This window comes from Megachile rotundata, chromosome 16 (genome assembly GCF_050947335.1).
Source record: "Megachile rotundata isolate GNS110a chromosome 16, iyMegRotu1, whole genome shotgun sequence".
NCBI lineage: Eukaryota > Metazoa > Arthropoda > Insecta > Hymenoptera > Megachilidae > Megachile > Megachile rotundata.
The window spans coordinates 11,367,924-11,385,302 of NC_134998.1; the positions used below are offsets into that span (position 1 = coordinate 11,367,924).

Consider the following 17,379-nt stretch of genomic DNA (forward strand, 5'->3'; position numbering starts at 1 on the left):
ATTGATCCATAATTATAGATCTATTAATAATACAAATAAATTACTACACAACAGATTTTTAAATTAATATATTTTATGGTTATGTAAACTATTTTACATGTTACATAAAATAAATATTGCAGAATATATTAGGATGATTGTACTAGTTCATAAAAATACATAAACATATCAATTGGATTGTGTTTTTATCGACAAGTACATTTTATTCTTTATTGTCTGTTTAGTTGGATTAATCTTCTTCAGTATTTGAGTCATTACGTTAACTAATTGTTCGGAAGTAAGGCCAGTTTTTTTGGATTTAAACTTCTGCAAAAGTTCTGTTGTTGTCATTGGTTTACGCATGAGATAACGCCTAACAGCATCTTCAGAGATACCAGATTCACTGTAACATAATAAAAATATTTACTTTCTGAATATATTAATTTGTTTACAATTAAACTGCCTATATTGAAGAAAAGATCGATTTAACTTTTTTATTTTATAATGATTAAAGAAGACATACCTGGCTCCTGGAATGTAACCAGATAGAGGTCCTAAAGTGCTCTCTATCTTTAATTTTTTTGATTGTGATAAATCTGGAGAACCAGAATGTTTTCTTTTCATAGGATCAGGCATTCCAGCAGGAGTAGGTGTTGCAGATCTCGAACTGTGTGCACTGTTTGATTTCTTATTATCTTTTTCTTTTACAGTATCAGATTCTGATCCTGAATCACTAGAAAAATCACTTGAAGAATCCTTTCCAGATCCAAGCTTTTTCACGTCCTTTTTTTTTGACTGTTTCTTCTTCTTCTTTTTATCTTTCTTCTTATCTGTATCTTTACTTGCCTTATCCTTGTCCTGAACAATTTGAAAAAATAATAAGAAAAACAATATTTAATTGCAATTGTATTCATTTTACCTTATCTTCTTTCTCTTTATTTTCATCGTCTTCGTCCTTATCTTCATCACCATCCTTTTTATCTGTTTGCTCTTCATCGTCCTCGTCTTCGTCTGATGCAAGCAATTTTCGTAATGCATCTTCTTCCACAACAGACTTGATTTCTTTTTGTTGTTCCAATTCTGATTCAGAATCTGAAGAATCAGAAATATAATCGCATTCCCTGCCTTCTTCATCTCCATCATCACTTTCTTCAAATGCTTCATCATCTGAAGCATTCTTCTTTTTCTTCTTCTGTGAATTAGCTAATATAACCACTCATTATTATATAATTCATCGAAATGTAGAATAAATAATTATTTATAACTGTTTATGACATCCACCTTTAGCTTTCTTCTTCTTCTTAGCATCATCTTCTTCTTCAGAGTTTTTCTTATTTTCATCATCATTACTATTTGAGTCATCATCATCACTATCCATCCATTCATCCATTTCAGAAATCTTTAATTCTTTCTCTTTTTTAGTTGGTTTCTTACCCTTCCCACCATCCATCATTTCCTCATCATCTGCACCTTCCTCGTCATTTCTAAGTCTTTTACGTAACATAAGTGAAAAGTAATTCATTACTTTATTCCTACGACTAAATTCTTGCTCTGCTTCCTCTGCACTCAATGCTTTGTATCTTTGTATTGGTTGAAAATTATACCTAAATATATAAATGTTACGTATTATAATATTCAGTCCTTAAAAAATAACATTATCTTACCATTCATGTAATGGAAAAGCTTCTATGGCTCCATCAGAAGCATGAGTGAAAACATAATATGCTGCATTTTCACTCACACCACCTTCCCTTATGCCTTTAAACTTTTTCCCAGTTTTCCCACCAGATTTTAAAATCCATGGCTGATCTTCTGGCTTATATTTCCTACTAGTAATGCCAAACTTTTTTCTTCTAGCTTCTTCTCTTGCATCTCTCCCAAACTCAGATCCAGCTCCAAACTTTGGCATTTCTTCTTCTACTCCTTTATACTCCTTCATATTATTTTCACGCTCCATCTTCACTTGTGTCCATTTTGAAAAATCAACATTTAATGTGGCATTAAAGCGCATTACATTATGTTTCTTTTTGTTATTTCTGAAATAGAACATTTTGTTTAATACTGTTAATCAGTTGCACATGATAAAGAAAATATTTGAATGCATACTTTGGTACACGAATACTGAATTCCTGTACAGAGGGTGCAACTGGAACCTACAATTATGAACACATTAATTATCACAACTATGTTCTTTTCTTCTAATTCTTATATTATTACTTTCTTAAGCTTTGCAAAGTACTATTTCAGTTTCCTGATCTTTTATACATTGAGATATAAGTATACATAAATAAAATAATTCTCATATTTCTATGCAACACTTGAAACCAGTATTTTGATTTCACAAAACAGGGGACTTATAATAAAAAAGATAGTCATGATATACAAAATATAGAACAGTAAGTCCAATGTTTCGTTTGTTATATCAATTATTTTCTTCGCTATACAATTTGTAACAATCAATTATGGTGGAGGGTTTGATATAATGTACGTTTGGTGCTGGGTATTGTTTATTATTCATTATTACTTATAAGTTTTACACAATAGGGGTAAAATACTTCAAAGCAATTTCTAACAAAGGTAGCTACATCAAATTTCATCAAACTTAGTTTTACATCAATTTATTTACATAAATAAAATACAACAGCAAGTACCATTAGACATACAGCATTAACAGAATTTATTTAAAACAATATTAAATACATTGTAACCTATATAAAAATACAATTATTTTTTATCTATACAAATTTCACACTTTTAACTACCTTTGAAGCTATAGGTGAAGTCATCTTGAAATATGAATTTTACACAATAAAAGAAAAATAAATTATAATCACATTAGATAAAGATCACAATATAATGCTAGTTCTCATGCTAGGGGTTACTCATTGACAGTTTTTCTTATAATAATATGTATATAACTTGTCTCGAACTGTTATTATAACCATTCTAACTGGCAATGAGAAACGATAGACCCCAAATGATTTTAAGGACCTCATGCGGGGAAACCAGGAAATTCTAAACAAGAATTGGCAACCCTTGTCTCTCCCACAGTGCTCTACAAAGGAGAGACAAGGACAGCAATTGGCACACAACTCTTCATTGTTTACAGATTTTGAGATAAATAAGCAATATTTCTTTGTGTTCTCTGTTTAAAAATATTCATTGAATAATTATACAAAGTAGAGAACGATTTTAGAAATATATTTTCATGTATACATTTACATGTTTTGTAAAGTTTAAAAATAGAAACTGCAAATCAGACTCTACATCTTATATAACTTTGATAATAAAGCATGAGGCAATATTGTTTTGCCTCAAAATCTGTAAACAATGAAGAGTTGTGTGTCAACTGCTGTCCTTGTCTCTCCTTTGTAGAGCATTGTGAGAGAGACAAGGGTTGCCAATCTTTGTTCAAAGTTTCCTGAATTCCCCGTTGGAGGTCTCTAAAATCACATCAGATTCAGGTTGTCTCTCCCACTGACCTATCAGCTTTAAATTTAGTAAACTGGGAATAAATTCAAAATCATAGTGACAAATATAGTAATATGATATGAAAATATATTCTTTGAAGTATTTTCATATATGCATAATAAAATGATGCGAAATATTAGGATTATATGAATTTAATTAATGAATTAAACTTATTTTTCCTATTTCACTACATCTAATATTTTTATTTGATGTAATTGTAATATATAAAAGATACATTGATTTGGAATTAATATATAAAGTATATAAAAGTTTGCTTATTTATTGTACTTTATGCGAATACGTAAAAACATTGCATGTTATATGATATTATATAGCTGAGCGATGTTGAGCGGTCGGCGGTCGGCCATCTGCTGATGTTGCAGCCAAAGCCACGTCATATTTTGTATGGTTTGTGAGTTAGGTGTGTGAAGTATTTCTCGGCTTTCTTATAAAAATTATTTCTCAAAAACCGAAAACATGAACATATTTCGACTACTAGGTGACTCATCGCATCTTCTTGCGATCATAATTCTTCTTCTCAAAATATGGAAAACGCGGAGCTGTGCCGGTATATACCATCGATATTATTTATATGTTTATAATATATAAAGTCAGCCGTTCTATAATAAATGAAGTGTAAATTATTTCTGTAAAAATTCATTATCAATAATTTTTAATTTATATCCTACAGGTATCAGTGGCAAATCACAAATTTTATTTGCATTTGTATATACAACTCGTTATTTAGACTTGCTAACAACATATATTTCAAGTTATAATACATTTATGAAAATTATTTTTATTGCAACGTCATATGCTACAGTTTTCTTAATGTATGTGAAATTTAAAGCTACATACGATCATAATCATGATACATTTAGGTACGTGTTTCATACATAATATATAGATACAAATATGGAATAAGTTTATGAACTAATGGCGCTTGTGTATTTTGATCTGTTATAATGATGTTCTCTTTTTTTAGAATTGAATTCTTAATTCTTCCAACTTTGGTATTGGCATTATTAATCAATCACGAATTCACGGTTGTGGAAATTTTATGGACATTCAGCATTTACTTGGAGTCTGTAGCGATATTGCCACAATTGTTCATGGTATCGAAAACAGGCGAAGCAGAAAGTATCACAAGTCATTATCTTTTTGCTTTGGGATCATATAGAGGCCTGTATCTGCTTAACTGGGTCTACCGTTACTATGCAGAATACCATTATGACTTAATTGCTATTGTTGCTGGTTTAGTACAAACTGTTCTTTATTGTGATTTCTTTTACCTTTATATTACCAAAGTACTCAAAGGCAAGAAGCTACAACTACCGGCTTAGCCACATAAGTATTAGCTTTTGGAAACTGTACTGCTCCTTTGAGTAATGTTAATATTGATTGAGTTGTATGAATTTTGGCAATATTTAAGAAAAATCGAGGAATGCTCGTGTACAAAGTATACATTTTATTAAGCATATAGCATTCCAATTTCTTAAACTTTCAATGTCACTAAACATCCGTAAATAATTTTTCATCTTGATTCCATCTGTATACAATTAATTTTCAGAATGTTATCGTGATCTTGTTTGCCGGCATATTAGATTTTTCACGGACTTTATTGCGATAAAGTAGCTGCCCATTTTATAATTTAATGAGTGATATGTTAAATATAAAATAATTGGAAATGAAGATCCTAAAATTTATTGTTTCCAAAATCTGTTATATTTTCTAGAAATTAGGAAGTAACTATATCGATAATGTATTTTAGACATTTGATACAACAATTTTATTCAAATGAAATTGAACCATATCAATTGGTTAACAACGCATACTTATATACTTTACTAAATCGGTTACATGAACGGTTTCACTGAGAGTCGTCGATCTGTCCATTACACTTATAATGCCATTTTCAAGACTAGTCGTATCAACTAAAACTATAAAAGGAACCAAGCACGTGTCTATAATTTGCTCAGAGGTGGTTAATATAGTATTCAGACCTTTTGTTTTTAGCATATTATTTAAATAAAGTACAAAGCGATTTAAATCATCATTTTGAACATTCGCCTTATCACTTGGTCTTTTTATACGAAATGCAACTTTATGTGGTGCTAGTTTGGAATGAATTTGCATCCTAGTTTTTTTACTTAAGTCATAAGCATCGCAAAGTAGTGCTAAACAGCCCCAGTCTAAAGATACCGTATGTTCAATCATTTGTTGATGGGAAAAGTCTTTTTTATCATCAATCTGAAAATAAAATATTCCATATAAATAATTCCTTTTCCTTAAAATTGTACAAATTAGAACTTAAAAAAAAACACCTGTGAAAATAACTTTTGAACATCAGTATAGTAAGTTATTCTTTCCACGATAACATTGCCAAATGGAAACTGTGCTTCGATATCTATTAGTTCGTTATTTTTTACTTTCTTTGCCTCTGTTAAGTTGAATCGAGAAGGACATTGAGCCAATCTGCGCCACCAAGTTTTACGATTTTTTTGTAACTTGTGAAATAAATCTTTGGTTTCAGTATCGTTGTTAAAAATAGCTACTTCGGCTGTTTTATGCAAGTTTAATATGAGTGTAGTTGATATATCCCGATTCCAATTGTCTTTTGAACTTTTCACTTTGGCTAATCCAAATGGCATATTGCTAGTTGCAGTTTTTGCGATAAAATCATAGGTATTAATAATTTCATCCGATAAGAATATATTATAAGGCGACATTGTGACGCAATGTAAAAACCAATGTTGTTCAAGGTTTCTTAGCAACATTTTACCTTGTGGTCCATATAGGAGTCCACGGTCTGTAAGACTAATGAAATGTGTGCTTAATTCTTTTAATATGTTTGTTATGTTCATGATGAATCTGTATTTTTATTCAGTGGTGTTACAAAGTATTCTTCATCTAATAGAACAGCATTTTTTAAAATTTCGTTTCTGGTTGCATTATTTTCTACTTGATCGTCTCTCAAAGGTATAAATTCTTTTTCAATCGGACTGTACATAGGTTCAATTTTGTCATCAATTTTTGCAACTCGTAAATCTTCTGTAAAATTAATCGCACCTTCTAAGACAGAGAAACTATGATCACTGTTAAAATTAATCAAAGATAATTGTTCTAGTTTATTTATTGTATTCTGACTTATAACTGGCGTAGGTGTATCGGCATGTACTTGTTTCTCTTTCATACGACTTGACGCACAATAACGACGAGAACATGTGTTTAGACCTCTTATTGAGAAGGCATTTTTCAGTTGCCTCATATATCGAATAAATTCCATTTAGAGGGGAACTATTTGTAATTTTGTTATCCTCCAGATATTCAAATTTATAATATTGTAACTATGCAGTACTTATATATAGTTTCACGACTTCTTTAATATACTATATTTTACACGTATTCAGAATGATGCCGCACGATTTTATTGTTGTGAGAGGTTAATGATAGTGATATGGATCTAGGTATAAAACCTAAATGGTGCATTCTATATTTTGTTACTATATGGAATTTTTATAGGTTTTCAGTTTTTACCAAGTGCAATCAGTATCGGAAGCAATATACATAGATTAAATTAGGTCATAACTTTTTTATAATTGATCGTTGTGTTCCATGTCTATATGTAAACAAAATAAAAGAGAAAGAACAAAATCAGAGAAATTTTTCTCCCTTCATTCTATCGTTAATTATAAAATTATGTAGAATTGTAAAATTTATATAGCATTTTTATTAGAACTGTAAATCCCAAATTCCATTTTTAACGGGGGAAATTTAGTTGCATTCTCATTGTTAGATGGCGCTAGTCACACCATTTTTGAAATATACACCATAAAGAAAAAAGTACGTCTTTTTTCTGATTAAAAGGACGATAAAATATTTTGAAAACCAATATTAATATATTATAAAACATTTCGAAGGGGTTAACTGGTCAAAACATTAAAAAATTAGTTCAAATTTAGTTTCACTAGTTCCCACATTTCACCGCTAGGTGGCTGAGGATTTTGTGGACCACTTTGACCACTGGATAGCGCTGGCAGTCCTCTTTTTCGTGGGAAAATTTCCGTAACCAAATTTGGCACAGGTTTGTATCAAAACTTGTTACATTTCTTGTAAAATTCAAACGTATACTCTTAGCATAAGAAATATAAAATTGTCTACTTGTAACAAGAATTGTACTCGTAACAAGGTTATATTATTGTAAGTCTAAAATTGTACATGGTTGTTACACTTGCAACAATACGAAACCCAGATTTCTAAATATTTATTTAATTCTAATAATCTGGAACAGTCAGTGTTCCTATATTTAAACAAATTTTGCAAAGATCACTTGCAAGCCCCTACTACAAAAATGGCGGGAAATATGATTAATAAAAATTGTATTACAGAAACAACGATTAATATGTTATTAAAAGTATTATTATTATAGTCAAGTACAAAATTACAATAAAATGTTATTCATGGAAAGTTGTATACACCGCTATCCGCAACTTCACAGTTCCTCAAACAAACTCCTTGTTCTATAAAAAGTAACGTTTACCATAAATTACCAGCGATATTCAACATCAATAGGAATCAGTCTACTTAGTATCCGGCATATGCGATCCACAGCAAGTTTCCAACTGATAATGTGCGGCATCGACGATCTGAATGAATTGCTCTTTAAGTTCCCTAGCCTTCACGTAAACGTCCTCTTTCATCAGATCGTAGCACATGGCGATGAGTCCCATACCCAGCAGCAGATAAACAAAATTTATTATCAATTTAGTCTGGCCGTCCGCGGTGAGGTCTCCGTGCGTCCAGCCGGGAACAAGATCGCCCATGCCAATTTTGCACAGGGACGTGACGCAAAAATAAGCGCTGTCCAGGTAGTTCCATCCTTCCCACTCGGCGAACATGATAGACCCGGCGAGCACGTACGCAAAGATGACCCACAGACAGGCAGTGGACGGCACGGTGATCCGTTGACCAGGTTTCCTCTTGCCGGTGCACTCGTGCAGCCAGGTGTACAGCCAGCGGAAGGTCTGCGCCAGCACTTTTCCCATGTTGAGGAAGTACAGGACGTACAGAGGGATCCCCAGGACGGCGTAGATAACGGTGACCGCTTTTCCCCACGGGGTCTGCGGCACCAGGGTTCCATAACCGATCATGGTGAACACGGAGAGGCAGAACATCATGGCGGCCGGGAAAGACCAGAGGTCGGACGGCTTCAGCCCACTGCAGTTCTCCTTGCCGTAGCTACCGGTGAAGTTGTCCTGGTAACGGCGCAGGATCTGATTCGACACCATAAAGAACGTCGTCTTATCGAACACGTTCACGCTTTGGTTGCCGGCCGTGCCGAGCCATAACTCTTCCGCGTACTGTTTCCTGATCGAGTCCCGTGCGCAAACCGTGGACGGAATTTGGGCTTGAGATTCGATCGACGTGAAACCGAACGCGCCTATTATAGCGTAACCGACCACCAATCCGCCAACGCCGACCTGCGTGCACATAAACGCGATCAACTTCCGGCAACAGTCTTTGATACGTTCGCGTGGGTCCACGTCGGTCGACGTCGAATTCGAGTCCCGGCTCCTCAACGAGGACCTCATCGGGAAACGCGTCATTTCTTTTAGCGAAAGACACGAATTGTTATCGAACAATACTCCCGGCCAGGGAAACTACACGTTCGCTGACACTAAATGACTTTCGTGCCGCTTTTCTATTTCTGGACGAAGGCGTCGCTTCATGTTACACGCGCTCTAGCCTCTCCTCCTCTCCGGTTCTCTTCTGACGTTTCACTTCGAGGCGCAGTTGCTACGATGTCGATCTGGTTCCCCGTTGATATTTCACTTCTAGTTTTACAAATTTAGTTGATTTCGGTCTTACATTCTGATTATTATTTCCTGGATTTTAGCTTGTGAAATTTTGTCGGGGTAAATGATATAATTAATGAGGAGGAAAATAAAATGATGCTCCATGGGGCACAAGTACCCTTCATGCAGATGGCACCACTGGAGCTGACTCCATTTTGGAAGAATTACTGTTTCGAACATTTTTACTTGACATTAAAATTAAAGATGGGCCGATGTCTTCAAGTGCATTGTTTAATATTTTGTTAGTCGTGCGTAGAAATTTATAAATAAAAATATGGTGGGTGAACAGGAAGATTCGACCGAATGAACTGGTCTCTTAGATATTTTTAGGACCGAAGAACGAGGAAGATTATTCGGTGTACATTTAGACTTATTTTTATCGGCGGAACTAATACAACGTGTACAGAGAGGAGTTTATAATTGGAAATTTGTAAATAATGAGTGTGGGCACTTATGGAAATAAATTTTCGACTATATTGTTACAAAATAGTCTTTCTACTGAGGGAGGGAGGTGATGTCATTCTTTAAGAAAATTTTTGTTTCATTGTTATTCATTGTTAGATAAATTATTTTCTTTATATTGCAGGAATAAATTACTTTCTTTATATTGCAGGAATAAATTATTTTCTTTATATTGCAGGAATAAATTATTTTCTTTATATTGCAGGAATAAATTACTTTCTTTATATTGCAGGAATAAATTATTTTCTTTATATTGTAGAAATAGATTACTTTCTTTATATTGCAGGAATATTATTAGATTGTCAATTGCAATTTCTTAGTGAAATTTGTAAAATTGTTAATCAATATATGTGAATGTTATGGGGTCTGTAGGACCCCTTATTTCTTTTTGTACCTTACTAGTTTTTAAATAAAGAAATTAATTATAGAATTGTACTTTGTTTTATTCCTTTAGTTACAATAGCCTCTCGTTATATTGCCATCAATGATAGATGATTCTCGAAATCGGCAATATATGGAGAGTGAAATTTTTCCCTTCAAAATTATGAAAATTTATAAATTTGAAAATATATAAAATTGACAAATTTTGAAGGTAACTGTGAAAATGTGAGTATTAAAAAATATGAGTGTTGCCTTTTAAGCAACTAAATATTTGTTGCAAAGGGAATTGTATGTTTTATTATAGAACAAGATTCAAGAGGTGAATTTGAAAATTTGATTGAGCAACAGATCATTATTCAAGTTGTTCTACTTCTATATTTGCACCAATGGATAGATAGTAAAAGCGGGGTCTATTAATTCAACAGTAGCATCGTGCAAACACTGAGTGGTTGAATGCATCGATGTTGCTGAGAAATTTTGTGGGGAAGGTCAGTTCACTGCAAGTTGTCCACGTTGTATCATCGACTAAAACGTACACTCAAAATGTGTCTGAAAATTTTCATTCTTTTGACATTCTTCTATTCAGGTAATTCGCCATTTCACTTCGTGCATTTTATTTCAAAAATGAAGTTTACCACAAATGGAGTGTGTGTTCAGTGTACTTTGTGATTCGATGCTTTTTTAATATTTTTGCTGCGTTCTTTATTTATATTATAATTCACAGTTATTCTTGACGTGAAGTGACATAAAAAGCATTATTTTCTAACAAATATTTCACTTGACATAAACGTAATAACTCACCTTTTGAAACAAGTGTCACTTAAAATTATAAACAATAAAAATAGATTTAATTTTGTAACGTGCAAATAAATATAAATGCACATCAAATCTGATTAAAATCACTCAGAGTGATATTTGAAGTACCCCATTATGAAGCCCCGCCTCCAGAGCCCCGAAGGCGGGAAACTATCTAGCAGTACCTGTACAGTAACGCTACCTTTCCCTATAAAATATTTTACAAACAAATAATTAGTGTAATATTGTTCATTGAATGAAATTTTTTCGTGAAACAAGGTAAGTTAAAATACGGAATGCAGTCTGACATTCGATTTATTTTTTATGCAGATGGGGGGTTAATTGGCGAACGCGCTCGCGCACGGTGACCACCACAATGGTGGACACGATGCATAAAGTAAATCTCGTTGTAGTAGGGCCTCGTGTAATCTCGAGGCTATCCAGCTAGATTAACGACACGTACATCAGTTGTATGTTCATCGTCATCACGTACGTGTCATCGGGTCATCTAAGCTCTGACAGTCCCAGGTAGCGTTCGAAAGATGCCGAGTTCATGCATTATTGTTGTTATTGTCATAGGTAAGACACGCACACTTTTTTGGTATCATTCCGACTCCTTCTTCTCTATACTATTTTTTTGTCAAATTTATTCTCTATTTTTTTTTTTGTCAATTTTATTTTTTACTTTTTCCAATATTATTTTTTTTTGTTAATTTTCTTCACTAGTTTAAATATTATTATTTTTGTCAATTTTATTCTCTAGATTTTTCAATATTTTTTTGTCAATTTTATTTTTTACTTTTTCCAATATTATTTTTTTTTGTCAATTTTATTCTCTAGTTTAAATATTATTTTTTTTGCCAATTTTATTCTCTAGTTTTTTCAATATTATTTTTTTTGTCAATTTTATTTTCTACTTCTTTCAATATTATTTTTTTTCTGTCAATATTATTTTTTTTGTCAATTTTATTCTCTGCTTTTTTAATATTATCTTTTTTCTGTCAATTTTATTTTCTACTTCTTTCAATATTATTTTTTTTCATTAATTTTCTCTTCTACGTTATTCAATAATATTTTTTTCATCGATTTTATTTTGTGCTTCATTGAATATTATTTTTTTCTGTGCTTTATTTAATATTATTTCTTATAAATAATTTTCTACTTCACTTATATTTTTAATACAATATTTTTCAACTTCCTTCCTCGCCTTACTCAATTATTTTTTACAATTCACTTTTTTCTATATACTTTATCCTGAAACAATAATAAAAATCATCTGTTCACCCTTAAAGTAAAACATTAAAATGTCTCTGATCACTTGAATCAAAGCACGAATTTTAAATTGACGCAGCAAGAGTGTAATTTCGCGGGACATTTATCTTATCAAATGGTATCAATCGGACGCTCCGTTTCGAAATCGGCATATTCGATGCGTTAATGTACCAAATTAAACCTCGCTTTTATAATCCGCAAATGATTCGCTAATCCATGCTTTCAGCGATGTGCAAAATTCATCAGAAATATAGATTAACAAGAAACGCTGCTTAATGACCGGAAGGGTGCATTATGCTCATTAAAATTTGTTTGAATTGTTCATCGTTCGTGTAGCTTTAGAGGCAGTTTAAAAGGCAATGGCGTTCATTAGTTGTTTGATTATGCGCTAATTAAGAACATACGAAACCATCGTGAAATGGTTACGATTTTGGAAAATGTGTTAAATCAGTTTGATTTAGTGTCATTTGAATGGGTAAATTAAAGTTGTTTGATGGGGATACTGTGCGTGGCTGATAAGATGGCAGATGGATGGGATTCGCGTACCGTTGATCTGTTTGGTATTTCACTGGATTTGTAGTGTGGATGTTGTAATTTAAATAGTAATAATTCAAGAGGATTTTAACTAATTATTTTTTTTGACATATGACTTTTCATGTTAAGAACAAACAGGACACTTATGGGACTCTTAAATATATATTATTTAATGATAGCAATAAGTCAAGAGAATTTGTGAAAGGCTATATACTAGTTTAAAATAAACTAATATGTTTAGAGTCTACTTATGGAGAATCTAACCCAACCTACTCCATTTTGGGACAAACTAAAGAGACTCTATTACTAACCTACAATAACCTAACATATTTAAAGTCTAATTAAGAAGCATCTAACTTGACCTACTCCACTTTGGGATAATCTAGAGAGACTCTACTACTAACCTACAATAACCTAACCCATTTAAAGTCCACTTATGGAGAACCTAACCTAACCTACTCCATTTTGGGACAATCTGAAGACACTCCACTACTAACCTATAACAACTTATCCTATTTAAAGTCTAATTAAGAAGCATCTAACCTAACCTACTCCACTTTGGGATAATCTAGAGACTCTACTACTAACCTATAATAACCTAACCCATTTAAAGTCCACTTATGGAGAACCTAACCTAACCTACTCCATTTTGAAACAATCTAAGAGGAACCAAACCTAAAATAACCTAACCTATTTGAAGTATAGTTATGGAGAACTTAACCTACCCTACTCGAGTTAAATATTTTGAGCTTGCAAGCTTGTGTCTCGTCAATTTGGAGCTTGCAAGCTTCACCTTCTTGCGTTCCATATCTTGGAAATAGATATGTGACACTTGTACATTGCACTTCCTATTTTTGTACATTCTTATCGTGCTATTTTTATATAATTTATTTATATAACGTATCAAAGTGCTACTTTGATATCAATCAGTGCAATGTCAAAGATCAGGGGCGGATTAAAAGGGGCAACCTTGGACCCTGGAAATCCTCGTCAATTTAAGTGTAATCATGAGTCACATATGTACAAATAAATCGGGACAATGCTATCAAAACATGAAACAGATTTTATTTATAAACGTAAAATTTTCAGTGGGATAAGATATAATTTCCATTGAGATATATTTTTATCTTACACAAACAGTTTGCAAAGATTTGTATCGTCATTTTTTTCTATGGAAATCGTCCCGTTTAGAGACGGGTCCCAGATTATTTTAATCTGTATCGATGACTCAATTCTGACCGGTCATAAAATTGATACGCTCGCAAAATAATAAATAACAAAGAAAAATTTCCGGGTTTTTATCTTTGAATGTGGTGCAACGCTAACCGCTTCAAGAGCCAAAATCAGTTCGTGGCAACGTGTGAGTACTATTACGTTTGAGTATAATTATGGCATGGTTACTACCCTTTGCCTCGTACAATTCGATGTACAGTAGGATGTGACACGCTAATAGTTTGTTCCATTTACTCAATCATCGGTTTCCGGACTTTCGTTTGTGTATCGAAGAAATCACCGTTCACGTTTCTGTCGGCTATTATTTCAAATTCGACAACGATTAAAATTTTAATTAAATGTTCATCGTATTTGGACTACAAAATATTTGCACGCATATTATTATATGCAAATATCTGCCTTGTAAAATATTTTTTATTCTATATAAAAACGTAGTCTTTGAATATTTACAAATATTTAAATTTGCAAATTTGTAATACGAATATATTTATTCATTTATGTAGAATGAACAGTGCATCTATATGAATGAAATTTTGCAATATAAGGAGATATTTTGTTTCAGGTCTGACGACGGTAGCAGCCGATGATTGGTCCTACTGGGGCGATCATGGTAACCATCAATTGGTATTATGTCAAATTTCATTGAAAATAATGTAAAGTCATTTGTTCACTCTAGTGTCTTCTAAATAATCATAGCTAATTAAAAGATTGTCTGCATATTGCGAGATGTTATAAACATGGCGGACAGTTAGGTTAGGTAATGGCGGAAATTTAGGCTAGGTAATATAATCAATGGCGGAAAGTTAGGTTAGGTAATATAATAGAATAAGTCACATTATCTACATAATAGAATCAGTTGAATTACTTACCTAAATAAATTAAATTACCTATTAACATCAACCTAGATAATTATTTAACAAATAAATATCACCTATACATATAATTACCTACAAAATTAATTTTTTAATAAATGTGTGTATGTTTTCAAGGACCTATTACTTACCTAAATAAATTAAATTCCCTATTAATATCAACCTAGATAATTATTTAACAAATAAATATCACCTATACATATAACTACCTACAAAATTAATTTTTTAATAAATGTGTGTGTTTTCAAGGTCCCTCACAATGGGGAGGCCTGTGCGCCACAGGAAAGAAACAGTCGCCCATAAACGTCGTCACCGAAGACACCGTGAAGACGGACATGGGCCCTCTTAAATTTGCCAGATACGATTTTGCATACTCCGCAAAAGTCACCAACAATGGTCATTCTGGTATGCGAATAAAAATACTTGCCTAACAAAATCTTAGAAATTTTTTGTCAAGGTTATCAAAATTTATTATGACATACAGGGTGATTCATATATTTGGTACTCGAGACTGATTGTAACTGACCAATCGGTCGTAAAAAAACACACACTGTAACTGTAATTTTAATTGTAGTAAAAGTTCAATTGGAAGAGGTACCTACACAGCTGAAAGGATCAAACCTTCCAACCAAATACATCCTGGAACAGATGCATTTCCACTGGCCCGCCGAGCACACTATAGATGGCACACGTGACGTTTTAGAGCTACACTTGGTGCACTATAGCAGTCACTATAACGACACTGCTATGGCGTCGCAACACGACAATGGTATAGCAGTTGTCGCTACTTTGTTTGAGGTATGCAACTGAATTTATTGTGGCAATACAGGGTGTTTCACAACTAGTGGTCTCTACACTAGTTGTGAGACACCCTGTATAACAAGAGTGTAGAGACTATTGTAGAGACAACTAATTGTAAGACACCCTGTATAGTAAGACTGTAGAGACCACTAGTTGTGAGACACCTTGTATAGTGTAGAGACCACTAGTTGTGAGACACCCTGTATAGTGTAAGATCACTAGTTGTGAGATACCCTGTATAGCAAGAGTTCACTTCACTTATAATATCTATACAATTACTCATTAACATTATTATTATCATTAGAACTATTATCAAAACCAAACTCTATAATTTCAGCTAAGCAACGAAGACAATTTGGATCTCATGCCAATCATAAAGGCGACAGAGTTAGTCTCCAAAACCGTAGGCAAAAGTACAGAGTTGACGGAGTCCAAAATAGTACCCTTCCTTCTATTACCAAAGGATCACAGCAGTTACTATCACTATAGCGGCTCCTTGACCACCCCAGGATGTCAGGAATCTGTGATGTGGTTCATCTTTGCGGACAAACTACACATCTCGGAGGCACAGGTAAAACATTTCAACCAACCATACCAATGTTCTAATCTTTAATTGTTTTTTAGTTGGAAGTTTTCAAAAATGTCGGATCAAACAACGGAACCCTCAGCTTTAATTACAGGCCGACGCAGCCCCTCGAAGAGAGGAAAGTTTATCACCATCTCGATGGCTACTCCTCGGCAACCGCCATCACGTCCAATTTATTCTTGACGTGTCTCAGTATTCTGCTAAGCAAACTGTTGCACGCGCAATGATAGTATTTAATTAACGATTGTGATCTACTCGGTGTTTATGTGGTACGTGCTTTAACGAGGTGTCTCTAATACAGGGTGCTATAAAACAGCTGTTAAGATGTTTAGGTGGCTAAGATTTAATTTAAATTGTGATGGCTGTCTTTTCATTTGTTCATTCGATTCTTCTAGTTTCAATGGTCATTCTTCTGATTTCAATGGTGGTCGTTTTTGCTCCACCCTGTACTGTAGATTGTATTTATGGAGATATTTAACGGAGGAGTGCTTTATGTTGTCGATGTTTTAACACAAATTTGCATTGTAATTTGATATATTGGAATATCTTGTAACTTGATACCTTACAAGATATCTTGCAACTTGATATCTTAATACTGAGAAGATATCTTGTAACCTGATACCCTGATACTCGGAAGGTATCTTGTAACTTGATACCTTGGAGACTTAGAAGATATCTTGTAACTTGATTCCCTAATACTCAGGAGATATCTTGCAACTTGATACCCTGATACTCAGAAGATATCTTGTTACTTGATACCCTGATACTCAGAAGATATCTTGTAACTCGACACCTTGGAAATTTAGAGAATATCTTGTAACTTGATGTTTTAGAAGAGTTTCTGTGGAGCGATGGGCAGATCGAGTGCCCTCAATTTTTGTACTTTCTCAAATTTACTAAAGCGATTCATAGATTGAACTGCTAACTGCCCTCGAACTGCGCACAGCGCCCTCGAACTGCCCCCACTCGATCAAGCAACTTGATCAATCAACTTGTATCTTCAAACACGACAAGTGGAACGAATTTATATATAAAACATTTTGTATAGCTTTTACATAAATGTACACCGCATGTTGACTTATTATACATAATTGTTATACGTATATAAAACTGTGTTACAACCAATTTCTTTCGCACT

The 17,379-nt window shown here is 33.2% G+C and overlaps 5 protein-coding genes across 10 annotated transcripts; 2 read left to right on the forward strand and 3 right to left on the reverse strand.

Moving 5' to 3' along the window:
• Window positions 1–53: 53 nt before the first annotated feature.
• On the reverse strand, window positions 54–3,005 carry TfIIFalpha (transcription factor IIFalpha). Its single transcript, XM_012289893.2, has 7 exons — window positions 2,742–3,005; window positions 2,086–2,132; window positions 1,644–2,015; window positions 1,261–1,583; window positions 899–1,182; window positions 503–837; window positions 54–382 (listed from the first exon to the last, which is right to left on the reverse strand). Exons 1-7 carry the CDS (start codon window positions 2,763–2,765, stop codon window positions 169–171), a joined length of 1,599 nt encoding a protein of 532 aa, XP_012145283.1. The 5' UTR covers window positions 2,766–3,005; the 3' UTR covers window positions 54–168.
• Window positions 3,006–3,782: 777 nt separating this feature from the next.
• KdelR (ER lumen protein-retaining receptor) lies at window positions 3,783–5,142 on the forward strand. The gene is made up of 3 exons (XM_003705261.3): window positions 3,783–4,018; window positions 4,142–4,331; window positions 4,436–5,142. Exons 1-3 carry the CDS (start codon window positions 3,928–3,930, stop codon window positions 4,791–4,793), a joined length of 639 nt encoding a protein of 212 aa, XP_003705309.1. The 5' UTR covers window positions 3,783–3,927; the 3' UTR covers window positions 4,794–5,142.
• A 71-nt stretch (window positions 5,143–5,213) lies between these two features.
• On the reverse strand, window positions 5,214–6,314 carry DNApol-gamma35 (DNA polymerase subunit gamma-2, mitochondrial). Its single transcript, XM_003705262.3, has 2 exons — window positions 5,775–6,314; window positions 5,214–5,700 (listed from the first exon to the last, which is right to left on the reverse strand). Exons 1-2 carry the CDS (start codon window positions 6,312–6,314, stop codon window positions 5,272–5,274), a joined length of 969 nt encoding a protein of 322 aa, XP_003705310.2. The 3' UTR covers window positions 5,214–5,271.
• A 1,533-nt stretch (window positions 6,315–7,847) lies between these two features.
• Window positions 7,848–9,937, reverse strand: LOC100883292 (TWiK family of potassium channels protein 7). Its single transcript, XM_012289909.2, has one exon. The coding sequence runs from the start codon at window positions 9,054–9,056 to the stop codon at window positions 8,031–8,033; it is 1,026 nt and encodes a 341-aa protein (XP_012145299.2). The 5' UTR covers window positions 9,057–9,937; the 3' UTR covers window positions 7,848–8,030.
• A 650-nt stretch (window positions 9,938–10,587) lies between these two features.
• Window positions 10,588–17,366, forward strand: LOC100883405 (carbonic anhydrase 6). Of its 6 annotated transcripts, XM_076541331.1 has the most exons (7): window positions 10,635–10,734; window positions 11,274–11,522; window positions 14,545–14,592; window positions 15,104–15,259; window positions 15,429–15,652; window positions 15,993–16,226; window positions 16,280–17,366. In XM_076541331.1, the coding sequence occupies exons 2-7, from the start codon at window positions 11,486–11,488 to the stop codon at window positions 16,466–16,468; spliced, it is 888 nt and encodes a 295-aa protein (XP_076397446.1). In that variant the 5' UTR covers window positions 10,635–10,734; window positions 11,274–11,485; the 3' UTR covers window positions 16,469–17,366. The 6 variants fall into 6 exon arrangements, with proteins under 6 accessions (XP_076397445.1, XP_076397448.1, XP_076397446.1 ...); XM_076541330.1 differs by lacking the exon at window positions 11,274–11,522 and having other exon boundaries at window positions 10,588–10,734; XM_012289907.2 differs by lacking the exons at window positions 10,635–10,734; window positions 11,274–11,522 and adding an exon at window positions 13,889–14,109.
• Window positions 17,367–17,379: the final 13 nt, after the last annotated feature.